This window comes from Callithrix jacchus, chromosome 22 (assembly GCF_049354715.1).
Source record: "Callithrix jacchus isolate 240 chromosome 22, calJac240_pri, whole genome shotgun sequence".
Taxonomy (NCBI): domain Eukaryota; kingdom Metazoa; phylum Chordata; class Mammalia; order Primates; family Cebidae; genus Callithrix; species Callithrix jacchus.
In genome coordinates, this window is record NC_133523.1 from 13,656,683 (window position 1) to 13,683,586 (window position 26,904).

The following is a 26,904-nucleotide window of genomic DNA, read 5'->3' on the forward strand; positions in this document are numbered from 1 at the left end:
AGAAAGTGACTAGAACAATACCTCGTTGAAATTCCACACTGGGAATCCACCCTATAGAATGATATTTATCAAGGAATTGTTCATAGTAGCAACAAGAGACAAACTGCAAATAACCTGTGTGCCCTCAGATGTGGAAGGGTTGAATAATCAGAGTACACTCCTACCATGAGCCATTAGGTAGCTATTAAAAATAATGAGTTAGATATTTATCTATTCACCTGGAGGAATTCCATGATGTACGTGCTGCCAAGTTTTTTAAAAAGTACATAAATAAGTAGGTTTTAGAGAAATATATACAGTCACCTGTCACTTAATGACAGGGATTGTATCTGAGATATGCATTAGGCAATTTTATCGTTGTGTGAATAACCTAGAGTGAACTTACATAAACCTAAATGGTGTAGCCCACTACACACTAGCGCTAGACAGTCTAGTCTATTGCTCCTAGACTACAAACCCATACAGCACGTTACTATACTGAATACTGTAGGCAACTGTAACACAACAGCAAGTATTTGTGTATCTAAACATAGAAAAGGTACAGTAGGCCAGGCGCGATGGCTCACACCTGTAATCCCAGCACTTTGGGAGGCCAAGGCAGGTGGATGACTTGAGGTCAGGAGTTCAAGACATGGTGAAACCCCGTGTCTACTAAAAACACAAAAACTAGCTGGGTGTGGGGGCGCGGGCCTGTAGTCCCAGCTACTCAAGAGGCTGAGACAGGAGGATCTCTTGAACCCGAGAAGCGGAGGTTACAGTGAGCGTAGATTGCATTTCTACACTCCAGCCTGGGAGATAGAACAAGACTCCATCACAAAAACATACAAAAAAAACAAAACAAAACAAAACAAAACTCACTCTTTTCCTTACCTAAAAGCAATTCCTCGAGCAGATGCTGAAGATGCCCCAACCCATAGCCCCTTGTCTCACCACTGATTTCCCGTTACAGCAGCAGTGGGCAATTTCACATGTGCTGGCGGAGGCCCCCGCCTCTGTCTTTGCTGTCTGGATATCTTCTCCAGCACCGTGGGAGGGTGTTCAGCCACTCGACAATGCAGAGAAGCCTGCACAGCAGGGGATTTAACACCCCCAGGTACCACTATCACCCAACAAGGGAGTCAATGGTAAATACCCAAGTATCTCTTCCCTCAGTGGAATAATTCTGAAGGTGAGCTGTACGTAATACCCCAGAGAATGCCCCCAGCAGAACTGAGCCCTGTTTCCCACAAAGGAAATATGACATGTTTGTCAGCACACTTTCTTTCCTGCTTCACTTTCCCCACTTCTGGGACCAAATAAACCATCTGCGCCCAATTGTTTTATGATTAGAGCCTGTTTTGAGACTATCATTTCCCCTGGGCACAATGACTCATGCCTGCAATCACAGCAATGTGGGAGGCTGAGACAGGAGGATCGCTTGAGTCCAGGAGACCAGCCTGGGCAACACAGCAAGATCTCATCTCTCTTTAAAAAAATTCATTAGCCTGGCATGGTGACACATGCCCGTAGTCCTAGCTACTTGGGAGGCTGAGGTGGGAGGATCACTTGAGTTCAGGAGTTCAAGGCAGTAGTGAGTTATGATGGCACTCACAGCCTGGGTGGTAGAGCAAGACCCTGTCCAAAAAAGAAATAAACCAAACACCACATGTTCTCATTTATAAGTGGGAGCTGAACAATGAGAACACATGGACACAGGGAGGGGAAAACACTCACTGGGGCCTTTTGGGGGAGAGCAGGGTGGGGAGAGCATTAGAGAAAAGAGCTAAGGTATAGTGAGCTGAATACCTAGGTAATGGGTTGATGGGTGCAGCAAACCACCATGGCACATGTTTACCTATGTAACAAACCTGCACATCCTGCACATGTACCCTGAAACTTTCAAAATCATAATAATATTTTGTAAAAACTCTATCAAAAAATAAATAAATAGGATTATAAATCATTCTAGTGTAAAGACACGTGCACATGTATGTTCAATGCAGCACTATTCACAATAGCAAAGACTTGGAACCAACCCAGATGCCCATCAATGATAGACTGGATAAAGAAAATGTGGTACATATACGCCATGGCATACTCAGCAGCCATAAAAAAGGATGAGTTTATGTGCTTTTCAGGGACATGAATGAAGCTGGAAACCATCATCCTCAACAAACTAACACAGGAACAGAAAACCAAACACAACATGTTCTCACTCACAAGTGGGAGTTGAACAGTGAGAACACATGGACACAGGGAGGGGAACATCACTCACTGGGGCCTGTCGGGGCATAGGAGGCAAGGGGAGGGAGAGCATCTGGGTAAATACCTCATGCATGCAAGGCTTAAAACCTAGATGATAGGTTGATGTGTGTAGCAAACTGCCATAGCACATGTATACCAATGTGACAAATCTGCACGTTCAGCACATGTATCCCAGAAGCTAAAGTAAAACAATAAATAAATAAATATAAAAATTGAAAAGACTGTTCATTCTAACTCAGCCACTACCACATCAGGAACGCTTGATCCAGTAAGAACTCAGAAATCCCCACCTCTCCTAGATTCGAATCAAGGAAGAAAATCAGAGACTATATAAAAACCTTTTAGGTATTGGATTTAAAAAAGAATTTGTGTTTGGAAAAATGGCCGGGGCATGGCTGAAGCTCAAGATGCTGAGAGAGGAAATCTGGACCTCATGCCTAGAGAGGACTGAATGAAGCAGACCAGCCCCTTCCTCCTCCCTCCCAGTGTTCCCTGATGGTTTCCTGGTACCAGACTTGTAACCACATAAAGATTCTAAGATTTTCCCAACACAATCAGCCACTGGACTCCAAACCAACAGGGACTAGAAAATTGGACTTTGGGAGTATAAAACAAGTCCTCCCTCATGCCAGCTTCCTAGGGGGTCATGTTAATTTTGATAACATGATAACATTTTTTATAGAGTCATATCAAAACAAAAGGCTTTTATCTTCCTGAATAGATCTTTTGTTCCTCTTTCTCTCTTCTGTTTTTCTTCTCTGACTCTTCCTTCTATAACTGGTTTCGGAATTCCCAGGAGAGTTCGGATGGCAGACACCAATGTGCTACCTACCATGGCTTTGGGTGAAATTTTTTTTTTTTTTTGCAGAACCATGGACAGTAGCAAGTTTGTTCACCTACGGTTTTTTTTTTTTTTTTGGAGTCTCACTCTGTCACTCAGGCTGGAGTGCAGTGGTGCCATCTCAGCTCACTGCCATCTTCACCTCCCAGGTTCAAGCAATTATTCTGTCTCAGCCCATCCAAGTAGTTGGGATTACAGACGCCCACCACCACGTCCTGCTAATTTTTCCATTTTTATAGAGATGGTGTTTCACTATGTTGCTCAGGCTGGTCTTGAACTCCTAACCTCAAGGGATCCACCCACCTCAGCCTCCCAAAGTGCTGGGATTACAGGCATGAGCCATCATGCCTGGCCACCCTGTGGACTTTTTAGCCGGATTTTTCACCAACCTTTGGGCTCAAACTGATTTTTTTTTTTTTTTTTTGAGACAAGGTCTCACTTTGTCGCCCAGGCTGGAGTGCAGTGGCATGATCTCAGCTTGCTGCAAACGTCACCTCTGGGCTCAAGGGATCCTCCCACCTCAGCCTCCTGAGTAGCTGGGACTATAGGTATGCAACACCACACCTAGATAATTTTGTATTTTTAGTAGCAACAGGTTTCACCTCCCTTGTTGGGCATGGTGGCTCATGCCTGTAATCCTAGCAACAAGGGAGGCATTTTGAAACCCCAATGCCAAGCAGAACACCTGACCTACAGCAGGTGAAAAAGAAGCGTTTGATAGGCCAGGCACAGTGGCTCACACTTGGGGAGGCTGAGGAAGGAAGATCACTTGTGGTCAGGAGTTCAAGACCAGGCTGGCCAACATGGTGAAACCCTGTCTCTACTAAAAATACCAAGATTAGCTGGGCATGGTGGTGGACGCCTGTAATCCCAGCTACTCAGAAGGCTGAGGTGGGAGAATCACTTGAACCTGAGAGGTGGAGGTTGCAGTGAGCCAAGATTGTGCCACTGCACTCCAGCCTTGGTGACAGAGTGAGACTCCAACTCAAAAAAAAAAAAAAAAGGCAGGGCATGGTGGTGCATGCCTGTAATCCCAGCTATTCGGGTGGCTGAAGCACAAGAATCACTTGAACCCAGGAAATGGAGGTTGCAGTGAGCTGAGATTGTGCCACTGTACTCTAGCCTGGGTGGCAGAATGAGACTGTCTCAAAAAGAAACATTTGTAAATGCTTGTAATTGAATATTTTTCCCTTGCACGTGTTGACAGCACAGAGCTTAGCTTCGAAATGCCTCACAAAGAGGTGAGAGTGGCCATTCTTAGTGAGGCAATGGAGTATGAGAGAGTGAAAATAAATCTAAATTCAAAGGCAAGATCAGGCACTTGCAAGGCGAGTGCCCCTGGTAGCTCTCTCAGCCCCAGTCTGCTCACTGTAAATTGCAGGTAACACAATCTCCCAGTCGGAGTTATGGTGAGACCTATGCATTGAGAAACTGGCTCCTGGCCAGGCGTGGTGGCTCACACCTGTAATCCCAGCACTTTGGGAGGTTGAAGCAGGCGGATCACAAGGTCAGGAGTTCGAGACCAGCCTGGCCAATATGGTGAAACCCCGTCTCTACTAAAAATACAAAAATTAGCTGGGCATGGTGGTGCATGCCTGTCACCCCAGCTACTCAAGAGGCTGAGGCAGGAGAATCACTTCAACCTGGGAGGTGGAGTTTGTAATGAACCGAGATCATGCCACTGCACTCCAGCCTGGGTGCCAGAGTGAGATTCCATTTCAAGAAAGAGAGAGAGAGAGAGAGAGGAAAGAAAGAGAGAATAAAAGAAAGAAAAGAAAAGAAAGAAAGAAAGAAAGAAAGGAAGGAAGGAAGGAAGGAAGGAAGAAAGAAAGAAAGAAAGAAAGAAAGAAAGAAAGAAAGAAAGAAAGAAAGAAAGAAAGAAAGCAAGCAAGCAAGCAAGCAAGCAAGCAAGCAAGCAAGCAAGCTGGCTCCTCATCAGGATAATGCAGCATGTGGGGCTGAATATCTAGGTGCTGGGCTGATAGCTGAGGCAAACCACCATGGCACACATTTAACTGTGGAACAAACCTGCACTTCCTGCACATGTATCCCAGGCCTTTAAAAAAATTATAAAAATTAAAAAAGATAAAAATCATGCTGAGCAGCCAATAGCTGAGGGAAAAAAGAAAGAAGCTGGCTCCTAAGAAGGTTTAACCCATTACAGATATCATCATTGCTGAGGACAAAATAAAAACACCTGTGCCAGCTACAAGGCTGGCTGAGGTGGGAGAAGCACCTGAGCCCAGGAGGTACAGGCTGCAGTGAGCCGTGATTGTGCCACTGCACTGCAGCCTGGGTGACAGAGTGAGACCCTGCCTCAAAATAAATTAAATAGAATAAAATAGACCTTGTATTAGATGGTTTTGCCTAACTGTAGGCTAATGTAAGTGTCTGAGCACGTTTACAGTGGGCTAGGCTAAGCTGTAATGTTTGGTAGGTATGTTCAATGCATTTTTCACTTATGATATTTTATTTTTTTGAGACAGTGTTTCGCTCTTGTTGCCCAGGCTGCAGTGCAGTGGCACAATCTGGGCTCACTGCAACCTCTGCCGCCAAGGTTAAGTGATTCTCCTGCCTCAGCCTCATAAGTAGCTGGTATTACAGGCATGAGCCATAACACCTGGCAAATTTTGTATTTCAGTAGAGACTGGGTTTCACCATGTTGGCCAGGCTGGTCTCAAACTCCTGACCTCAGGTGATCCACGCACCTCAGCCTCCCGAAGTGCTGAGATTACAGGTGTGAGCTACTGTGCCCAACCTGACTTATGATATTTTCAATGTATGACCCCACTATCAGTCTCAGAACATCTGTGCCTATAATTTCTTGGTGATGAGAACACATAAATTGACTCTTAGAGTTTCTCAAGTATACAACCCATTGTTATTAACTATAGTCACTATGCTGTACAAATAGATCTCTTGAATGTATGCCTCCCATGTCATTGAAATTGTGTATTCTCACACCCACCTCCCTCCCCCACCTTCCGGTAGTCACCATTCTACTCTAGGCTTCTATGAGATTGACCATTTTAAATTCCACATATAAGTGAGAACATGTGGTATTTGTCCTTCTATAACTGGCTATTTCATGTTACATAATGTCTTCCAGCTGCAACTATATGGGGGCAAATGACAGAATTTCCTCTTTTCTCGATGGCTGAATAAATAGTACTCCGTTGGGTATTCCTACCACATTTTCTTTATCCATTTATCTGTTTTTAACACAAAACTGATGTTAAAATTACGTATTGTTGGTGGAAGGATGAAAGGGAAAGAACGTGGGGGGAGGAAAAAAAAAGAGGGAGCTGGCCAGGCATGGTGGCTCACACCAGTAATCCCAGCACTATGGGAGGCCACGGTGGGTGGATCACTTGAGGTCAGGAGTTCAAGACCAGCCTGGCCAACATGGTGAAATCCCATCTCTACGAAAAATACAAAAATTAGCCAGGTGTGGTGGTGTGTGCCTATAATCCCTGCTACTTGGGAGGCTGAGACACAAAAATCACTTGAACCCAGGAGGCGGAGGTTGCAGTGAGCTGAGATGGCACCACTGCACTCCAGCCTGAGTGACAGAGCAAGACTCTGACTCAAAAACAGAAAAAGAAAAAAGAAGACAGAAAGATAAAGGAAAGGAAGAGAAGGAAAAACAGAAGATTGTAAGGTTCCTTTACTGTATAGGGCTTTTGCTGGGTTTGAATCTGCTTGATTTTTATTTGTTTGTTTGAGATGGAGTCTTGCTCTGTCACCCAGGCTAGAGTGCAGCGGTGCAATCTCAGCTCACTGCAACCTCTGCTTTCCAGGTTCAAGTGATTCACCTGCCTCAGCCTCCTGAGTAGCTGGGATTACTGGTGCCCACCACCACACCCAGCTAATTTTTTTGGTATTTTTCATAGAGACGAGGGTCAACTATGTTGGTCAGGCTGGTCTCGAACTCCTGACCTCAGGCGACCTGCCCACCTTGGCCTCCTGAAGTGCTGGGATGATAGGCATTAGCCACTTGGTTTTGTTTTTTATGAAGCTTTGCTCCACTGAAGGAAGCGAAAGTGTTTATAGAGAACATCCAAGTTTGACTATGAGCAGCATCTCCGTTAGATCCTTAAGACCCTGACTGCCTCAGGCATGAATGGCCTGGCTTGAGAGGCAACAGAAGCCCCCTGAAAATGGCTTGAGGATAACCAAACACAAAGGAACTTGATGGATACGATGGAATTTTCACAGAACAGTATAGGTTTCCAGGGGAAGGTGGGACCAGAATGGCATCTCTGACCTCTGGCTCTATACGGCTTCTCTCCCTTTTTGTTCCCACTAGACAAAGACCATACAAGGAACCAGAAAACCAAACCGAAATCTCAGAACTCTTCCTCCAGGGACTCTCAGAAAAGCCAGAGCATCAGACCCTCCTCTTCACAATGTTTCTCTCCACATACCTGGTCACCATCATCAGGAATGTCCTCATTATCCTTGCCATCCTCACGGACTCTCACCTCCACAAGCCCATGTGCTTCCTCCTGTCCAACCCATCACTCGTTGACATCCTATGATCCTCCACCACCGTCCCCAAGATGCTAGTGAACATCCATCGGGACTCAGAGCAGAGCCACCCCCTTAGCGGGCTGCCTCACCCAGATGTACACCTTCCACCTGTTCAGGACCATGGACAGCTTTCTCCTGGCAGTAATGGCCATTAACCACTTCGTGGCATTGTCCACCTGCTCCTTTACTCGGTCCTCATGTGCCCCCGTGTCTGTGGGCTGCTGCTGGGGGCACCGTGGGTGATCACCAACATCCAGTCTCTCGTACACACCTGCCTCATGGCTCAACTGACCTTCTGTGCCGGCTCCGAAGTCTCCCACTTCTTCTGTGATCTCATGCCCCTGCTGAAGCTCTCCTGCTCAGACACGCACACCAATGAGCTGGTGATCTTGGCTTCTGGTGTCATCATGGGCATCGCCCACTCTCCTGCATCCTTCTCTCCTACATCTGCATTTTCTGGACAGTCTTTAAGATCCCTTCTGCTCGGGGCAAGTGGAAAGCCTTATCCACCTGTGGCTCACACCTCACTGTGGTGTCCCTGTTCTGTGGGACCATCTCTGCTGTGTACTTACAGCCCACATCCCCCAGCTCCTCCCAGAAGGACAAGGCAGCCGCCCTCATGTGTGGGGTGGTCATCCCCATGCTGAACCCTTTATCTACAGCCTACGGAACAAGGACATGAAGAGGCCCTGGGGAAGCCCATCTGCAAACCGGCCATCCCCCTGTCCTAGGGCAGAACGGTTATTGGATGCTTATGATGTTCCAGGATCACTGTTGGGTGCTAGGGACACAGAGATCATCCCATCCCCTAGCTGAGAATACAGACACGGAATAAATCCTTCCCGTACAACGTGGTAAATGTGTCTTAAAGAGATGAACAAAGTGGATGGGCCCCCAAAGGGAAGGCGTGCATTTTCCCCATGATTTATCTTCCCCATAAAGATCAGAATAGCAAAGATCAAAGTGGCCTGAAATCAGCCCCTCTGGGGGATTGAGCATTTAGGGTTGCTAGGTGGATAAGAGTAGTTGGAAACAAGACATGTGGCTACACTCATTTTCCTATTGACAAAGGATGGGTGTGGTGGCTCAAGCTGGCAATCCCAGCATTTTGGGAGGCCAATGTGGATCGATCACCTGAGGCCAGGAGTTTGAGACCAGCCTGGACAACATACAGAGACCCTATCTCCACAAAGAAAATCATTTCAGCAAGACATGGCGGTGCACACCTGTGGTGTCAGCTATTCAGGAGGCTGAGGCAGTTAGATCATTTGGGCCCAGGAGTTCAAGATTGCAGTGAGCTATGATTGCACCACCACACTTCAGCAGCTTGGGAATCAGAGCAAGATCTGTCATTCATTCATAGATGTATAGAGCCATAGATTGATTGATTGATTGATTGATTGATAGATAGATAGATAGATGATAGATAGATAGATAGATAGAGTGCACCTGTCATCTTAGCTACTCAGGAGGCTGAGGCAGGAGGCTCTCTTGAGCCAAGGAGATCAAGACTGCAGCGAGCTATGATTGCACCACCACATGCCAGCCTGGGCAACAGAGTGAGACCCTGTCTGTAAAAGTAATCATAATAATAAAATTTAAAAGGATGTGTTGAAGTCCTAACCCCAAGGACCTCAGAATGTGGCCATATTTTGATGGGCTTCCCTTTGTGGGTAGCCTGACTTTTTTCTCTGGCTGCCCTTAGCATTTGTTCCTTCATTTCAACCCTGGTGAATCTGACGACTGTATGCCTTGGGGTTGCTCTTCTTGAGGAATATCTCTGTGGTGTTTAGGGTTTCACCATGTTGGCCAGACTGGTCTCAAACTCTGCCTCGGCCTCCTGAAGTGCTGGGATTACAGGCATGAGCCACCACACCAGCCTGACACCTTCATGTTGGACTCCTAACCTCCAGAACTGTAAGACAACAAATTTCTATTGTGTAAGTCACCTAGTTTATGGACTTTTTAGTTTTTTTTTTAGAGAGAGACAGGATCTCACTCTGCCCCAGGCTGGAGTACAGTGGTACAATCATAGCTCAGGTGCAACCTCATCTCAAACTGCTGGGCTCAAGCAATCCTCCTGCCTCAGCCTCCTGAGTAGTTGGGACTACAGGCCCATGCCACTGCAACCAGCAATATATATTTATAGAGACAGGGTCTCACTCTGTTGCCCAGGCTGGTCTCAAACTCCTGGCCTCAAGCGATCTGCCCTCCTCGGCCTCCCAGAGTGCTGGGATTGCAGGTGTGGCCACCACACTCAGCCTGATTTGTGGTACTTTGTTGCAACATCCCTCGAAAACAAATACAGTTAGTTTAGGAAATGTCACCAACCTACAAAGACTATGTCCCATGGCTGGGCGCGGTAGCTCACGATTGTAATCCCAGGATTTTGGGAGGACCAGGCGGGTGGATCACACAGTCAGGAGTTGGAGACCAGCCTGGCCAATATGATGAAACTCCGTTTCTACTAAAAATACAAAAAAAATCAGCCAGTCATGGTGGTGGGTACCTGTAGTCCCAGCTACTCAGGAGGCTGAGGCAGGAGAATCGTTTGTACCCAGGAGGCGGAGGTTGAAGTGAGCCAAGATTGCACCATTGTCCCTTAGCCTGGGTGACCTGGGTGACAGAGTGAGACTCTATCTCAAAAAAAAAAAAAAAAAGACTGTGTCCCAATATCCCAATACAGCCTCTAAGTTTATGACTGACCACGTGTTCTGGTGTAGGGACCATGGGCTGGAACTGGAGAAAAGGATGAAGGCTCTAAGTTGCACGGATTCACTTACTGGGTATCAGTGTGATGCCAGTAATGATGACGACAACCGAGATGTATTATCTGAACAACGCTAACTCCCTTATATGCACAGTCTCAATAAAGTTTAAACAACAGCCCTACAAGGTAGGTGTGGAAGTAATTTCTGGTTTGCCGTTGATAGTAATGGCAAACAGCAATGACTTCTGCACCAACCTAATAGTTTAACACCTTTTTTTCACAGAGGGGAAAGTTAAAGCTTCAAAAGTAAAGCTGGCAAGACATGGTAGCCAAGGCTCAAACAGAGAACCCATCCCAGAGCGCCGGACCTTGATGAGAACAAAATGTAGTTTAGCATTCAGAGTCTACAGAAGAAACCTGCAGATTATAGCCCAAGGCCAAATCCTGCCTGTGATCTGTTCTTACGTGGCCTGCAGAGCTTAACAATTTTAACATTTTAAATGGTTGGAAAAAAAATAAAAGGTGATATTGCCGGGTGCAGTGGCTCATGCTTGTAATTCCAGCACTTTGGGAGGCCAAGGTGGGTGGATCACCTGAGCTCAGGAGTTTGAGACCAGCCTGGCCAACAAGGTGAAACCCAGTCTCTACTGAAAATACGAAATTTTCCAGGTGTGCTGGTAGGCACCAGTAATCCAAGCTACTTGGGAGGTTGAGGGAGAAGAATCACTTGAACCTGGGAGGCGGAGGCTACAGTGAGCCGAGATCATGCCATTGTGCTCCAGCCTGGGCGACAGATTGAGACTCCATCGAGGAAGAAGGAGGAGGAGGAGGAGGAGGAGGAGGAGGAAGAAGAAGAAGAAGAAGAAAAAGAATATCTTCTTCCAGAATATAATATATTCTGGATACTAGAAAAAGGAAAAAGAAGAAAATTAATTTTAAAAGAGAATTAGAAGATTCTATGACCAAATAAAAGTATATAAAATTCTGGCTGGGTAGTGGCTCATGCCTATAATCCCAGCGCTATGGAAGGCTGAAGGGGGAGGATCACTTGAGGCCAGGAATTTGAGATCAGGCTGGGCAACATAGTGAAATCCCATCCCTACAAAAATTTAAAAATTAGCCAGGTGCGGTGGCGTGCACCTGTGGTCCCAGCTACCCACGAGGTTGGGGCTAGAGGATCGCACACCCAGGAGTTTGAGGCTGCAGTGAGCACTTTATCCTGAGTAACAGAGCGAAACTCTGTCTCAAAAAAAAAAAAAATTACTGTTTGTCTCTTTACCAAGCAAGTTTAATGACTTCTTTTCTTCAGAAAAGCTAGAGCCTGCTACCCAAAGTGATACATGAATCAGAAGAACCATCATGCTTGTTAGAATGAAGGCTCCCACTCTATCCCACACCTGCTAATCATAATTCCCCAAGGCGTTCATACAATCCTTACAGTTTGGACATCACTGCAGGCAGCAGAGAAGTGCACCTGGAGCCCCAGCTATTCAAAAGGCTGAGGCATGAGGATCACTTAAGCCTGAAAGTTCGAGTCCAGCCTGGGCAGAGTAATGAGACCCCTGTCTCTAAAAACAAACAAACAAAAAAAGCCCAGCACTTTGGGAGGCCAAAGCAGGCGGATCACCTAAGGTCAGGAGTTTGAGACCAGCCTGACCAACATGGGGAAATCCCGTCTCTACTAAAGACAAAATAGGTGGTGCATGCCTTTAGTCCCAGGTACTCGGGAGGCTGAGGAAGGAGAATTGCTTCAGCCCAGGAGGTGGAGGTTGCAGTGAGCCGAGATCGATTGCCCCACTGCACTCCAGCCTGGGCAACAAAAGCGAAACTCCGTCTCAAAAAAACAAAAACAAAAGTTTGTAATTTAAAAGTTTGAGCATCACTGGGCTAGATGGGGGTCCTGTAGATAACCGGGACCCAAATAGACTTTAGGTTCAGAGATAGAGAAGACCCAGATCTGGGATGCTGCTCTAGCTCCTACCACAGGAGGAAACCTTCCCAACCACTCTAAAGGCTCTGAAAAGTGCAGTTGCAGAAGTGGCCACTAGGCGGCAACCATGCCATCTCACCAATTGAATTTAAAACCTTTTTTTCCCCCAGAAACTCATATTCCAGCGGTAAGCGGGCCCAGTTCCATGGGCCTTCAGTGTAATCTCCCCCTGGAAGGGAACAAGAAGTGCAAAGTTTCCATAATGAGAGGGAACCTCTGTTGCTCAAATAAATTATGGAGACTGGTGTGGCCTGAGCCCAGAGTAAGGGCCCGTGGAGGGCACTGGGAGTCACATGGCCTGTGGGCCCCAAGGATTGTGACCATGACAAGGTTTAAGGAGGATGCAGAGGACTGTGCTTCAGAACGAACCCGCTGGTGAACCACACCATAGATTTGGAGTCAGCACATTTTTTCTGTCAGGGTCCAGGTCGTCAATATTGTCAGCTTTAGGGATCTAACCGTCTCTGCTGCAGTGACTGAACTCTGCTGCTGTCTGGTGAAAGCAGCCATAGATGAGACATCAAGGAATGCCTTGGCTCTGTCCCAATAAAACTATTTATAAACACAGAAGCTTCCATTTCGTATCATAGGACATGTCACACAATGCAGCCTTTGGGTTTGTTTTCAGCTACTTTTAAAATGTTACAGCTATTCTAGGCCAGGTGCATTAGCTCATGCCTGTAATCCCAGCACTTCCTGACCCTGAGGGAGGAGGACTGCTTGAAGCCAAGAGTTCGAGATCAGACTGGGCAACATAGTGAGACCCCATCTCTACAAACATTTTAAAATGAGGGGGGCATAGTGGTGTATGCCTGTAGTCTCAGCTACTCAGGAGGCTGAGGAAGGAGGATCACTTAAGTCTACGAGGTCAAGGCTGCAGGGAGCTGTGATTGTACCACTGCACTCCAGCCTGGGGGACAGAGTAAGACCACTGTCTCTAAAAAACTAAACAATAATAAGGCCAGGCGTGGTGGCTCACATCTGTAATCCCAGCACTTTGGGAGGCTGAGGCAGGTGGATCACAAGGTCAAGAGTTCAAGATCAGCCTGACCAATATGGTGAAACCCCGTCTCTACTAAAAATACAAAGAATTAGCTGAGTGTGGTGGCGTGCGCCGGTAGTCCCAGCTACTCGGTAGGCTGAGTCAGGAGAATTGCTTCAACCCGGGAGGCAGAGGTTGTAGTGAGCCGAGTTCATATCGCTGCACTTCAGCTTGGGCAACAGAGCAAGACTCCATCTCAAAAATAAATTAATTAATAATAAAAAATAAAAATAAATGCAAAACTGGTATTAGCTTGAGGGCTGAATTTAGCCTATGGACCACAGGTTGCCAACTCTGGTATAGATGGATGGGAATGACAAGAGTTAAGGGGACCAAGAAAGACCAAAAAATGAGGGGTGAAGTAGGCTGAAAACCATCAGAAGAAATGGAGCTGGTGCCACAGGACCTTTGCAAATGCTCTTCCCACCCCCTCCCGAGTAAATTCCTGCTTGGCACTGACATTACAGCACAAACTCCACGTCCTCAGGGAAGCCTCCCCAACCCCTATCCCTTGCCCAGCTACATCAGCTGCCCTAATGTTACACTCACTATCCCCTCATTCACCTCTTCATCACTGCAGTGGTTTTCTGGGGTGGGTTTTGTTTTGAGGCAATCTTGCTCTGTCTCCCAGGCTGGAATGCAGTGGGGCGATCTTGGCTCATTGCAACCCCCACCTCCTGGGTTCAAATGACTCTCCTGCCTCAGCCTCCCAAGTAGCTGGGATTACAGGCGTGCACCACCACACTTGGCTAATTTTTTGCATTTTTAGTAGAAACAGGGTTTACCTTGTTGGCCAGGCTGGTTTCAAACTCCTGGCCTCAAGTGATCTGCCTGCCTCAGCCTCCCAAAGTGCTGAGATCACAGGTACGAGCCACCACATCTGGCCTCATCACTGCAGTGTTTTTTTTTTTTTTTTTTAATAAAGATGGGGTTTCACCATGTTGGTCAGGCTGGTCTTGAACTCCTAACCTCAGGTGATCCACCTGCCTTGGCCTCCAAAGTGCTTGGATTATGTGAGCCACCATGCCCGACCCACTGCAGTGGTTTTATATTAGTTTGTGTCATTCTTGGATTAATGTCTGTTTCACTCATCTGACTCAGCTGGGAACTGGGGACTGAAACTCTGTTAACTTGTTTATCTTGTGCAACTCTGTGCCCCTATGATTAGTACGGTAGCCACTCAAAGTGTATCTTCTGGATGGGCACGGTGCCTCACGCCTGTAATCCCAGCACTTTGGGAGGCCAAGGCAGGTGATCACCTGAGGTCAAGGAGTTCAAGTTCAGCATGGCTAATCATGGCCAACATGGTGAAACCCTGTCTCTATTAAAAATACAAAAATTGGCCAGGCATGGTGGTGAGGACCTGTAACTCCAGCTACTTGGGAAGCTGAGGCAGGAGAATTGCTTAAACCCAGGAGGCAGAAGTTGCAGTGAGCAGAGATCGTGCCACTACACTCTAGCCTGGGCGACAGAGACGCTGTCTCAGAGAAATATATTTTATTTTTTTAATTAATTTTTGTTTTGAGACAGAGTCTCACTCTGTCACCCAGGGTGGAGAGCAGTGGTGTGATCTTGGCTCAGCAATTCTCCTGCCTCAGACTCCTGAGAAGCTGGGACTATAGGTGCATGCCACCACACGCAGCTAAATTGTTTGCATTTTTAGTAGAGATGGGGTCTCACTATGTTGGCCAGGCTGATTTTGAACTCTTGATCTGGAGAGATCCTCCCACCTTGGCTTCCCCACATGCTGGGGTTACAGGCGTGAGCCACCACACCTGGCCTCACATATTAGGATGTACAAAACACCAAAGATCTTTTGAAGGAGCTGAACAAACCAGTAATTTTTACAGAAAAAAGTAGTGGGAGTGTCTAGCACAACCAAAACCAGGCATCAAAGTCAGCAGTTAAACATTGTAGGCTGCATCGATGACCCCCGGCCCAGCTTCTCGACCTGCTCAGCCACTGACCCCACCACCCTGGCCTTGCTGAGCTGGACTTCCTCCTCTTCCTCATGACCAGGGTGAATTAGGAAGTTTTTAAAGACACGCCCTTCCAAATTCTGTAACGCATTGTCATTGGAGAAGGTAACGCTTGGCAAGACTGAACTAACATCATTTACAACTTTTCTACACATAGGCTGTGGTCATGTTTGTCTCCAGAACATTTGGCTTTAGTATTTTTAAATTTTAATTTCACTGTTAATCTTTATTGTCTTTTTTATTAAGATGTTGGAAAAGCAGGAGGCAGTTGTGCCTCGTCTATTATTGCAAAAATGTAACAATAAACTTCCTCAAATTAAAAAAAAAAAAAACATTGTAGGCTAGGCACAGTGCCTCACACTTGTAATCACACTTTGAAAGGCCCAGGCAGGAGGATTGCTTGAGCCCTGAGAAGCAGGATTGCAGTGAGCCATGATCGTGGCTGTATTCCATGTCTCTGTATTCCAGCCTGGAAGACACAGTGAAACCCTGTCTCAAAAATAAACAAACGAACAAATAAATAAATAAATAAATAAATAAATAAACAGAACCAGTGCTCACATCGGCAGCACATAGACGAAAATTGGCATGACATGGAGAAGAAGAGCATGGTCCCCGTGGAAGGATGACACACAAATTCAAAAAGCATTCCATATTTTAAAAAACACTTCAGAACCAGGAAAAGAAATGAATCAAAAGAAAGGGAAGACCATGGTGATTCCTTCCATATTAGAAAAAATCGGCCAGGCACAGTGGCTCATGCCTGTAATCTCAGCACTTTGGGAGGCTGAGGTGGGTGGATCACTTGAGGTCAGGTGTTCGAGAACAGCCGCCGACATGGTGAAACCCCATCTCTATCAAAAATACAATTAGCTACGTGTGGTGGCTGGTGCCCCTAATCCAGCTACTTGGGAGGGTGAGGGAGGGAGAATGGCTTGAACTGGGGAGGGGGAGGTTGCAGGGAGCTGAGATCGGGCCACTGCACTCCACCCTGAGTGACAGAGTGAGACTTCATCTAAAACAAAAAATAATAAATATAAATAAATAAATTTGCAATTCTGAGTGTGGCAAGAAGAGCGAACTGTGGCCCCGTGACTGGCACGCACATTTTAGAGTTCATGGTGTGCTCTCTCAGAAACTGTTTTAGCCAAAATTGTGTCATCATCTCTGGCCACTCACTTCATTCAAAAGACTTGACTTGAAATGACTATTTGTGGAAATCAGCCTCAACTCTAGCCTCAAAAGACAAAAACATTGTAGTTCTAAAGATATTCAAAAGAAGGTAATTAAGGTTATTAAAAAGAATGAAGGGCCAGGCACCATGTCTCACACCTGTAATCCCAGCACTTTGGGAGGCTGAGGCAGAAGGATCGCTTGAGTTCAGGAGTTTGAGACCAGCCCAGGCAACATAGTGAGATCCTAAAATAATTTTAAAACTTAGCTGGGCATGGTGGTGTGTGCCTGTTGTCCCAGCTACTGCAGAGGTTGGAATTGGAGGATGACTTGAGGCAGGAGTGTGAGGTCGCAGTGATCCAGGACTGCACCACTGCACTGCAGCCTGGGTGGCAGGGAGAGATTTCATCTCTAAAAGAAAAATAAAGGAAGCAAGGAAGAGCTGCTCCTCCAAATACCCCACATCATTTGGGGCAGTTACAAGATTCCAGAAAACATAGAAAACCTACCTTGAGTACCTTTTTGGATGTATGCTTATAAGAAAACAAATCTCTTTAATTAACTCATAGAAAGACTAAGAGGAAAGGAGCCTAGGGGACATGTGGTTTTACTTCCCTATTTAATTTATTTAATTATTTATTTATTTAGACAGAGTCTCACTTGTCGCCTAAGCTGGAGTGCAGTAGCACAATCTCAGCTCATTGCAACTTCCACCTCCCAGGTTCAAGAGATTCTCCTCCCTCAGTCTCCCAAGTAGCTGGGATTATAGGCACCTGCCACCATGCCCAGCTAATTTTTGTATTTTTAGCAGAGATGGGGTTTCCCCATGTTGGCCAGGCTGGTCTCAAACTCCTGTACCTGCCTTGGCCTCCTAAAGCGCTGAGACTACAGGCATGAGCCACCTTGACCGGCCCCTTAATACTTATTCCTTCTAATAACGTTGATTGTGTGCCTACTATGTGCAATTACTAGACTAGGTTCTGAGAAGGAACAAGATGAGACTCCTGCCGTAGGGAGCTTCTGTTCTGATTCCACGTGAGTTTGGGAGGAGAACATGCAGACAAGCAATTCAACAAATAACAAGCTGGTTTTTGAGTGTGATATCTGCTTTGAGAGAACCAGGCAGGACGAGGCAGTGCAGAGGAGGACAAGTCCCCCTTCACAGGATGAGGGAGAATTTCTCCGCAGAGGTGATGTGTGAGCTGAGGTCTGAAACATGAGAAAAATCCAGCTGTGGCAGGAGGTGTGGGAAGTCCATTCGGGCAGGGAAGAGCATGTGCAATGGTCCTGAAGGGGGAAACCGCTTGGCATTTACAGGAGCAGAAAAGAAGCCCAGATGCCCGATGCACGATGAGCAAGAGGAAAAGAACAGAGGTGGCGGGCAGGGTCAGGTCATGCTAGGATTAGTTTGGTTTTTAAAGAGACATGGTCTCACTCTGTCACCCAGGCTGGAGTACAGTGGGGCAATCATAGCTCACCACAGCCTCAACTTCTCCTGAGTTCAAGGGATTCTGTCGTCTCAGCCTCTCAAGTAGCTGGGACTACAGGCATAAGCCCCACCAGGCCTGGCTAATTTCTTTCTCATTATTAGAGGCGAGAGTCTTGCTGTTTTTCCTAGGTGGGTCTCAAACTCCCACACTCAAGTGATCCTCCCATCCTGACTGCAAAAAGCATGGGAATTACAGGTTTGTACACTACATCTGGCCAAGATTGGGGGTTTAAAAATGCTTTACTTTTAATTTTTGTGGGTACATAGTAGGTGTATATATTTATGGGGTGCGTGACATGTTCTGGTATGGTCATGCAATGTGTAATAATCATCAGGATAAATGGAATACCCCTCACCTTAAGCATTTATCCTTTCTTTGTTTTGCAAACAATTCAATTAAGCTCTTTTTCTTTTTTCTTTCTTTCTTTTCTTTTTTTTTTTTTTTTTTTTTTTTTTGAGATGGAGTGTAGCTCTGTCTCCTGGGCTGCAGTGCAGTGGTGCAATCTCGGCTCACTGCAACATCCGCCCCATTCTCCCAGGTTCAAGTGATTCTCCAGCCTCAGCCTCCTGAGAAGCTAGGACTACAGGTGCATGCCACCAAGCCTGGCTAATTTTCGTATTTTTAGTAGAGACAGTGTTTTGCCATGTCAGGCTGGTCTTGAACTCCTGACCTCAGGTGATCCTCCTGCCTTGGTCTCCCAAAGTGCTGGGCTTACAGGCAAAGCTGCCACCCCAGCCTCTTTTAGCTATTTTAAAATATACAATAAAATATCGTCTACCATTGTCACTCTGTTGTACTACCAAGTACTACATCTTATTCATTCCAACTGCATTTTTGTACCCATTAATTATTCCTGTGCACCCCCCCCAGCCCACTACCCTCCCCAGCTTCTGGTAACCATCATTCTATTCTCTATTTCCGTGAGTTCAATTGTTTTCATTTTTAGCCGTCACAAATTGGAAGCATGCAAGATTTGTCTTTCTGTGTCTGGCTTATTTTAGTTAACCTATCTACATATAATGTATATACACACATATCTGCATATTTATTTATAATATACTAAATAAAAGGTAAATTCTTAATGTCCCAGTGAAAGGGAATGGCAGGCCAGGTGTAGTGGCTCACACTTGTAATCCCAGCACAGCGGGAGGTTGAGGGGGGAGGATCACTTGATCCCAGGAGTTTGAAACTGGCCTGGGAAACATGGCGAGACCCAGTCTCTACAACAAATATAAAGATTAGGCAGGCATGGCGGCTTGTACCTAGGGTCTCAGGAGGCTGAGGTGGGAGCATGACTTAAGCCAAGAAGGCAGAGGTTGCAGTGAGCCGAGATCACACCACTGCACTTCAACCTGAATGACAAAGCAGTAACTTGCCTCAAAAAAAAAAAAGAAAGAAAAAATGGGTATCCCAGAAAACTTTAAAATGTCTATTCACAAATGTATATAATCATAGTATATCAGTCAAAAAGTAAATTCTTAATACTTCATGGCAAGTGAACGGCAGGCCACGGATGACGGCTCATGCTTGTAACCTCAGCACGTTGAGAGGCCCAGGCAAGAGGACTGCTTGTGTCCACAAGTTTAAGACCAGCCTCAGCAACAGTGAGGACCCACCTCTCAAACAAAATCAGACATTAGTCAGGGATGGCGGCAGGTGCCTGTGGTCTACGCTACTCAAGATGCTGACTTGGGAAAGTCAGTGGACACCAAAAGGCCACGGCTGCAGTGGAGCCACGAACACACGATGACACTCCAGCCTGGGTGGCAGAGCAAGACCCTAAGGGAAAAAATTAACTGTAAAAAATATAAAAAAGGAAGACATGAAATGAGATGCTACCACGTCCAGGGCAAGACAAACAGCCCAAGCAGAGGCCTGTTCCCCTCTGAACCCCCAGGAGACAAGAAAAACCATGAGACACTAAATAAGAGACATCACTGTAAAAAGAGACAGGCAGAATTTGCTACAAATCTGTCAAAAATACACTCTCCAGGTGAGAGTAGGGACAGGTGTTCAGCCAAGACGCCCTGCTGAAAAGTGAACAAGTGAGAGGCCAGGGAAGCTCTGGGCTTTTTGATGCTGTTGATGATCTAAGACCTGAAGAGCTGGATCCAGAGGAGGCCACTGTGAGCAAGTGCAGGGCAGAAAAACCACGAAGAGGCAGGAGATGAGCCTGGAGAGGCCGTGGTGGGCACAAGCTGGTATAGGAAAGGCCACCATGAAAAAACAGCTGAACCTTGAGAGGCAGACGTGACGCAGAGGATGGGGCTGAAGAGGCCACTGGGAGGCAAATGCAAGGCCTGCCAAAATGGCTGAAAAACAGGTAGTAACAGGGCCAGAAAAGGCCTGTATAGGGAATTGCTGGGCCGAAGAGGCTGCGGTCAGGCAGGAGCTGGGTCTGTCCAGGCCACCAGTAGGCCGAAGGAAGGCCTTGAAAGCCCGACTTGAAAAAGACTAAAGTCTATAGAGGCTGCTGGGAGCTGGGCAGCAGCTGGGACAGACGTAGTTGCTGTGAGGCAGGAGCTGAGCCTGTAGACCCAGTGAGGAAGAAGAGCTGGGCCTGGAGAGGCCGCCATGAGGGAGGCAGAGGCGGAGCCCGGAGAGGCCAGATGGGAGGCAGGAGCTGGGCTGAAGGAGGCCGCTGGGAGGCAGCAGCTGGCCCCACCCTGGAGGGGCCCACATCAGAAAGTTTTGCGCCTGGAGAGGCCGCTGGGAGGGCAGGAGCTGGGCCTGTGAGGCAGCCAGGGGGAAGAGCTGGGCCCAGAGAGGACGCCGGGAGGCAGCACCTGGGCCTGGAGTGGCCGTGAGAGACGTGAGCTGGGCCTGGAGGGGCTGCTAAAAGGCTTCCAAGAACTGGGCCTGGAAGGCGGCTGTGAGGAACGAGCTGGGCCTGCAGAGGCCACTGGGACACAGGAGCTGGGCCTGCAGAGGCTGCTGAAAGGCAGGAGCCTCCCTCGGGGAGGCCATGGTGAGGCATGAGATTTTCCTAAAGAGGCCGTCGGAAAGGCAGGAGCTGGGTTTGTCCACGCTGCCATCAGGCAGGCAGGTGGGCAGGCAGAGATGGCCTGGGGGGGCCGATATCGAGGGCAAGAGCTGGGCCTGGAGAGGCTGTGGTCAGGCAGGAGCTGGGTCTGTCCAGGTCGCTGGGAGGTGGAAAGTGGGCCTAGAAAGCTCAACTTGAGGAAGGCTGTGGCCTACAGAGGCTGCCTGGAGCTGGGCCAAACGTGGTTGTTTTGAGGCAGGAGGTGAGCCTGTGATGCAGCCAGGAGGAAGGGCCAGGCCCGGAGAGGCTGCCTTGGAAATGTTCTGGGCCTGGAGAGGATGCCAGAAAGCCAATGCTGGGCCTGGAAAGGCCACCGGGAGGCACCAGCTTGTCCTAAAGAGGCCACTGGGAGACCACGGCTGGGCCTGTACATACAGGCTGCCAAAAAGGCAGGAGCTGGGCCTGATAGAGGCTCTGGTGAGGCCGAGTGCTGGGCCTGGAGGGTCCACTGAGTGGCAGAGGCTGGGCCTGAGGGGCCTACCACAGGCAGGAGCCTGCGGAGGCCCACCAGAGGAAGCTTTGGGCCTGGAGAGGCTGCCGGGAGGCAGGAGCTGGCCTGGGAGAGTCCGTCAGAGGCAGGAGCTAGGCCTAGGCAGCTGGGCCAGTGCAAGGGAGGAACTGGGCCTACACTAGAGGCCAGTGAGTAGCCAGAGCTGGGCCCAGAGAGGCCGCCAGAGGCATGAGCTGTGTCCAGAGAGGCTTCCAAAAGGCTTTGAGAGGTAAAGCATGGGATCTGCAGAGGGTGTTCTCAAGCGAAAGCTGGGCCTTTACATGCCACTGGGAGGCAGATGTTGGGCCTGCAGAGGTGAACGTAAGGACGGTTTGGGCCGATAGTGGTTGATGGCAAATGGGCAGGAGCTGGGCCAAAAGAGGTTTTTAAGAGGCACCAGGTGTGCTGTGTTGCAGCTAAGACGTAGAGTTGGGCCTGGGGAAGCCGTCATGAGGCAGAGGCTGGGATTTTAGAGGCCAATGGGAGGTAGGATCTGGGCCAGGAGAGGCCAACTTGAGAAGGATTTGGGCATTCAGAGGCCACCAGAAGGCAGTAGGTGGGCCTAGAGAGGATGACTTAAGGAAGTTTTTGGCCTGGAGACGCCATTCTGGGACAAAAGCTGCAGGTGGAGATGCTATTGTGAGGCATAGGCTTTGCATAGAGAGGCCAGTGTGAGGCAGGACCTGGACCTATCCAGGCTGCCGGGGAACAAGCAGCAACCCAGACGGGGAAGATTCCATGAGGCAAAAGCTGGGTCTGGAAAGGTCCCTGTGAGGCATGAGCGTGGCCTAAAGAGGCCATTGGGTGGCAGGAACTGGGCACGTAGAGGCTGCTGAAAGGCAGGAGCTTGGCTTGGTGGGGCCATGGTGAGGCAGGTGCTGGGCATGAAGAGTCGCTGTTAGGCCTGCAGAGGCAGACGGGAGCCAGGAGCTGCGCCTGGAGAGGCTGCCGCACGCAGTAGCTTTGCCTGGGGAGGCTGCCAAGAGGCATGAGCTGGGCCTACAGAGCCCAGCGTGAGGCAAGTGCTCAGCCTGGAGTGGCCAACTTCAGGAAGATTCCAGCCTGGAGAACGTGTCAGGGGCAGGAGTGGGGCCTGTCAGGGCTGCTGAAAGGCAGGAGCTTGGACTGCGGGTGCTGCGGTGAGGCAGATGCTGGGCCTGGAGAGTCTGCTGTGAGGCAGGATTTGGGCCTGGAGAGGCCAATGGGAGGCAGGATTTGGACTTGGAATGGCAGACTTGAGAAAATTGTCTGGTGAGGCCACCAGGATGCAGGAACTGGGCCTGAAGAGGCCACCGAGAGGCAGGAACTGGGCCTAAAGTGGTCACCTCGAGGAAGTTTTGGGCCTGGACAGCCTGTCAGGGGACGGGAGCTGGGCCTGCAGAGGCCACCGTGAGCTGGGCCTAATGAGGTCAGTGTGAGGCAGGATCTGGGCCCGTCAGCGCTGCCAGGAGGCAGGTGGAAACTTGTTCAAGGAAGACCTCCGTGAGGCACAAGCTTGGCCTGGAGAGGCCACTGGGAGACAAGAGCTGGGCTGGAGAGGCCACTGGGAGGCTGAAGGTGGGCCTGTCCAAGCCATTGGGAGGCTGAAGGTGGGCCTGGAGAGCTTGACTTGGGGCAGTTTGGGGCCTAAAAAGGCCACCAGGAGCTTGGCAGGAGCTGAGCAGAAAGAGGTTGTTGTGAGGCAGGTGCTGGCCCTCTAGGCACAGCTGAGAGGAAGAGCTCAGCCTTGAGAGGCCGACTTGGGGACACTGTGGGCCCAGATAAGCCACTCAGAGGCAGGATCTGGGACTAAAGAGGCCATTGTCATGATGAACCTGGGCCTGTGGAGGCTGTGGTGAGGCAGTAGCCTCATCTGCAAAGAGGACCATGAGGTGGGGTATGGGCCTAAATAGACCATTGTGAGCCATGAGCTTGGCCTGTAGAGGCCAACTGGAAAAAGTTCTGTGCCTGGAGAGGCTGCCGGCAGGCAGGAGCAGAGCGAAAAGATTCAAGCACATTACTTATTGGGCACTTTATTTCCATTATTACATTGTAATATATAATGAAATTATTTTATTTATTTTATTTTATTTTGAGACGGTATTTCACTCTTGTTGCCCAGGCTGGAGTACAATGGTGTGATCTTGGCTCACTGCAACCTCCACCTCCCAGGTTCAAGCAATTCTCCTGCCTCAGCTTCCCAATTAGCTGCGATTACAGATGCCCACCGCCATGCCTGGCTAAGTTTTTGCAGTTTTAGTCAAGACAGGGTTTCACCATGTTGGCCAGGCTGGTCTCAAACTCCTGAATTCAGGTGATCCACCCACCTTGGCTTCTCAAATTGCTTGTATTGCAGGCATGAGCCACTGCACCCAGTGAGAGATTTATTTCCTATACAGGGTTGCAGCCTGCAGGGTAGTCCTCCTAATGGGCTGGGAAGCATTGACTCCAGTCAGAAGCCAGAAGCAGACACTTCAAGGGAGAGGTAAAGGAAACAGTAATTTACGCTGAGTGGCATGGCCAAATACACATATTTAATAAGCTCTAGGAGGAGCCATGAATATTTATGAAAGGAGAAATGCGTGCAGTCACAGTTGAGTTTCTTACTCCTTCATGGGTCCCATGTACAAAAAAAATGGCACTGTTAGCATGATCCCAGGGTGACATTTCAGCCCTCTGACATTAAAAGGTGAAGCAGAGGACATGAAAACTTGCTCTGTGCATCCTCTGTATACTGGCCAGTACCTCTCTGTCATGGGTGGTCTCTTATCAGGCAAGAAAGGAGAGGCAGCTTCACAGCTGGTTGATCTCAGTGGTGGAGTCTTTTGAAAGCTCTGGTTTTCCTTAAATCCTTGGGTGAGGTGTCTGTTCAGATTTGTGTGCATCTTTAGTTGGGCTGTTTTACTTAGTAAGATTTTTTTTTTGTATATTGAATACAAATTCTTTCTCAGAACTGTATTTTGCAAATATTTTCTTTCAATATGTGACTTTTCTTTTTATTCTCTTAATAAGATCTTTTCCAGAGTATACTCTTAATGTTTAAAATATCCACCTAATTCTTTGTTCTGTGTGTATTGACACTTTGTGTTGCTTGTTAAAATTCATTACCGAACCCAAGGGCACAGAGCTTTTATTCTATGTCTTCTTCTAGAAATTGTATAGTTTTGCATTTTTTGTGTAACGGTGATTTTCAGTGATTATTTGTATAAGTTGTAAAGTTTTCATCTACATTCATTTCATTTTCTATGGTTTCCAATGAATCATTCCTTCCCTACTTTTTGGAAAGACACAGGATAGTGGGCTCTGTTAGAGTAGGTGGGTAGCTAGACATGAACATGATGGGAAGGCTCACCTGGAGGGACCATCAACAATTTATATATTAGTAGCAGCTCTAATGCTGGAGTGGATGGGCAGTTGTCAGTTGTGGATAGGAGGAAGAAGAGGTACCTGTGCAGAAAGAAACACCCTAGAACTCCTCTTCGGGTGCCCCAATCATCATTCACTCTTCAGTTAAAATGTCAGAAAATGCTAGCTACATGCTGATAAGAAGGACAAAGGAGACATTCATAAGAGAAACCTGGCACTGTAAGTACAGGTTGGGGCAGAGAAGGACATTCAAAAGAGACAGGCAGGCACAGGAGGTACAGACGTGACCACTGTAGGGCCTTCCCGGGAGGCGGGAAGGAGCCAGCCCCAACAGTGACTTTGGGTTGATCACCACACATGTGCGTTACCTAACAGTGAGGAGGTCCCACGAGCCTAAGAGGGGCAAGTCAGGGACTTAAGACAGGAGCAGAAAAACCAAAGAAAACAGGTGGATACTTGAGACAGAGGCAGGAATGTGAATACGTCCAAATAAAATTCCCTGCACAGGACCCTTGGGCTGCTTTCCTGCACAATCAGCCTGCTCCTCCCTTGGGGCCTACGTATTTTTTTCTGGAATAAGCTAGAAACAGTGTATTTGTTTTCAATGAAGTTATCTGCCATCTTTGTACTGCCTCTTAATGAAAATATTTCTCCCAAGTTAGACAAGAACTGTGACATCTGCTCTTTCCAGTAATAGCTCCATTTCAGTTCGAATTTCCAGAACTGTGGGTGCTGAATAACTGGCGCTCTGACTTTAAGTGGTGCAGAAGGAGGCCAGTAGGGGTGCGCCAGCCATCACACTGGGAGCAAGAGGGCACTGCCGTGTCCCAGCTGCCAGCTGGGGGCGTGCTGCCACAACACTGAGCACGAGGGTTCCGCAGTGTCCCCAGCTGCCAGCAGGGGGCGTGCTTCCAATACACTGTGAGCAACAGGACCCTACAGTGCCCCCAGAAGCCAGCAGGGGGCCTGCCACCACTACACTGTGAGCCAGAGGGCCCTACAGTGCCCCGAGCAGCCAGCAGGGGACACACAGACACCACACCATAAGCAAGAGGACCCTGCAGTGCTCTGGTTGCCAGCACAGGGCTGCTGCCACACCAGAGAAAGAGGGTCTTGCAGTGCCCCCAGCGGCCAGCAGGGGGCGTGCCGGCACTACACCGCGAGTAAGAGGGCCCAGCAGCACAGACACCACACCAGGAGCAAGAGGACGCTGTATTGCCCTGGTTGCCAGCAAGGGGCGTGTTGCCACTACACTGTGAGCAAGAGGGCCCTGCAGTGCACCAGCCATGAGCAGGTGATGCCCATCACCTCACTGTAAGAGGGCCCTACAGTGGCCCTAGCCGCCAGAAGGGGGCGCAGGCGCAGTACCGTAAGCAAAGCAGGGGGTGCCCGAGCCCGCCTTTTCAGATGGCACCATGGAGGCGTGCATGGCGTGTGTGGCGCTGTGGCGGCATGCGTGGTGGCAGGGCGTCGGCATGCGTGGCATGCGTTGTGCTTGCGGGTGTAATGTGCGTCACGGCACTGGCGTGTATGGTGTGCATGGTGTCGCGGCGCCAGCGTGTGTGGCGTGCGTCGTGGCGCTTGCGTGCGTGGCATGTGCTGCCGTGCCGGTGTGCCAGGGTCTTGCAGTGCACTCAGCGGTCAGCAGGGGGCATGCCGCCACTACACCGCGAGTAAGAGGGTCAAGCAGCACAGGCACCACACCGGGAGCAAGAGGACGCTGCATTGCTCTGGTTGCCAGTAGGGGGCGTGTTGCCACTACACTGTGAGCAAGAGCGCCCTGCAGTGCCCCAGCCGCCAGCAGGTGATACCCATCCCCGCAGTGTAAGAGGGCCCTGCAGTGACCCTAGCCACCAGCAGAGGGCGCCCGAGTCCGCCTTTTCAGATGGCGCCGCGGCGGCGTGCGTGACGTGCGTGCCGGCCCGGCGCTGGAGTGCGTGGCGTGAGTTGTGGCGCTTGTGGGCATGGCGTGCGTGGTGTCCAGGCGCCGGCGTGCGTGGTGTGCGTCCAGACGCCAGCGTGAA

General features: G+C 48.7%; 1 protein-coding gene and 1 non-coding gene across 2 annotated transcripts; both read left to right on the forward strand.

The window, feature by feature from the left end:
* The first annotated feature begins 1,052 nt into the window (after nucleotides 1-1,052).
* Nucleotides 1,053-8,434, forward strand: LOC100404743 (olfactory receptor 1I1). The gene is given in 6 exon segments (XM_078359591.1): nucleotides 1,053-1,093; nucleotides 7,395-7,665; nucleotides 7,667-7,781; nucleotides 7,784-8,029; nucleotides 8,032-8,262; nucleotides 8,265-8,434. Coding segments are annotated over 6 exon segments (1,074 nt in total).
* A 7,458-nt stretch (nucleotides 8,435-15,892) lies between these two features.
* LOC118150344 (U6 spliceosomal RNA) lies at nucleotides 15,893-15,999 on the forward strand. The gene has a single exon (XR_004738456.1). It is a non-coding gene; the product is annotated as a U6 spliceosomal RNA (small nuclear RNA).
* Nucleotides 16,000-26,904: the final 10,905 nt, after the last annotated feature.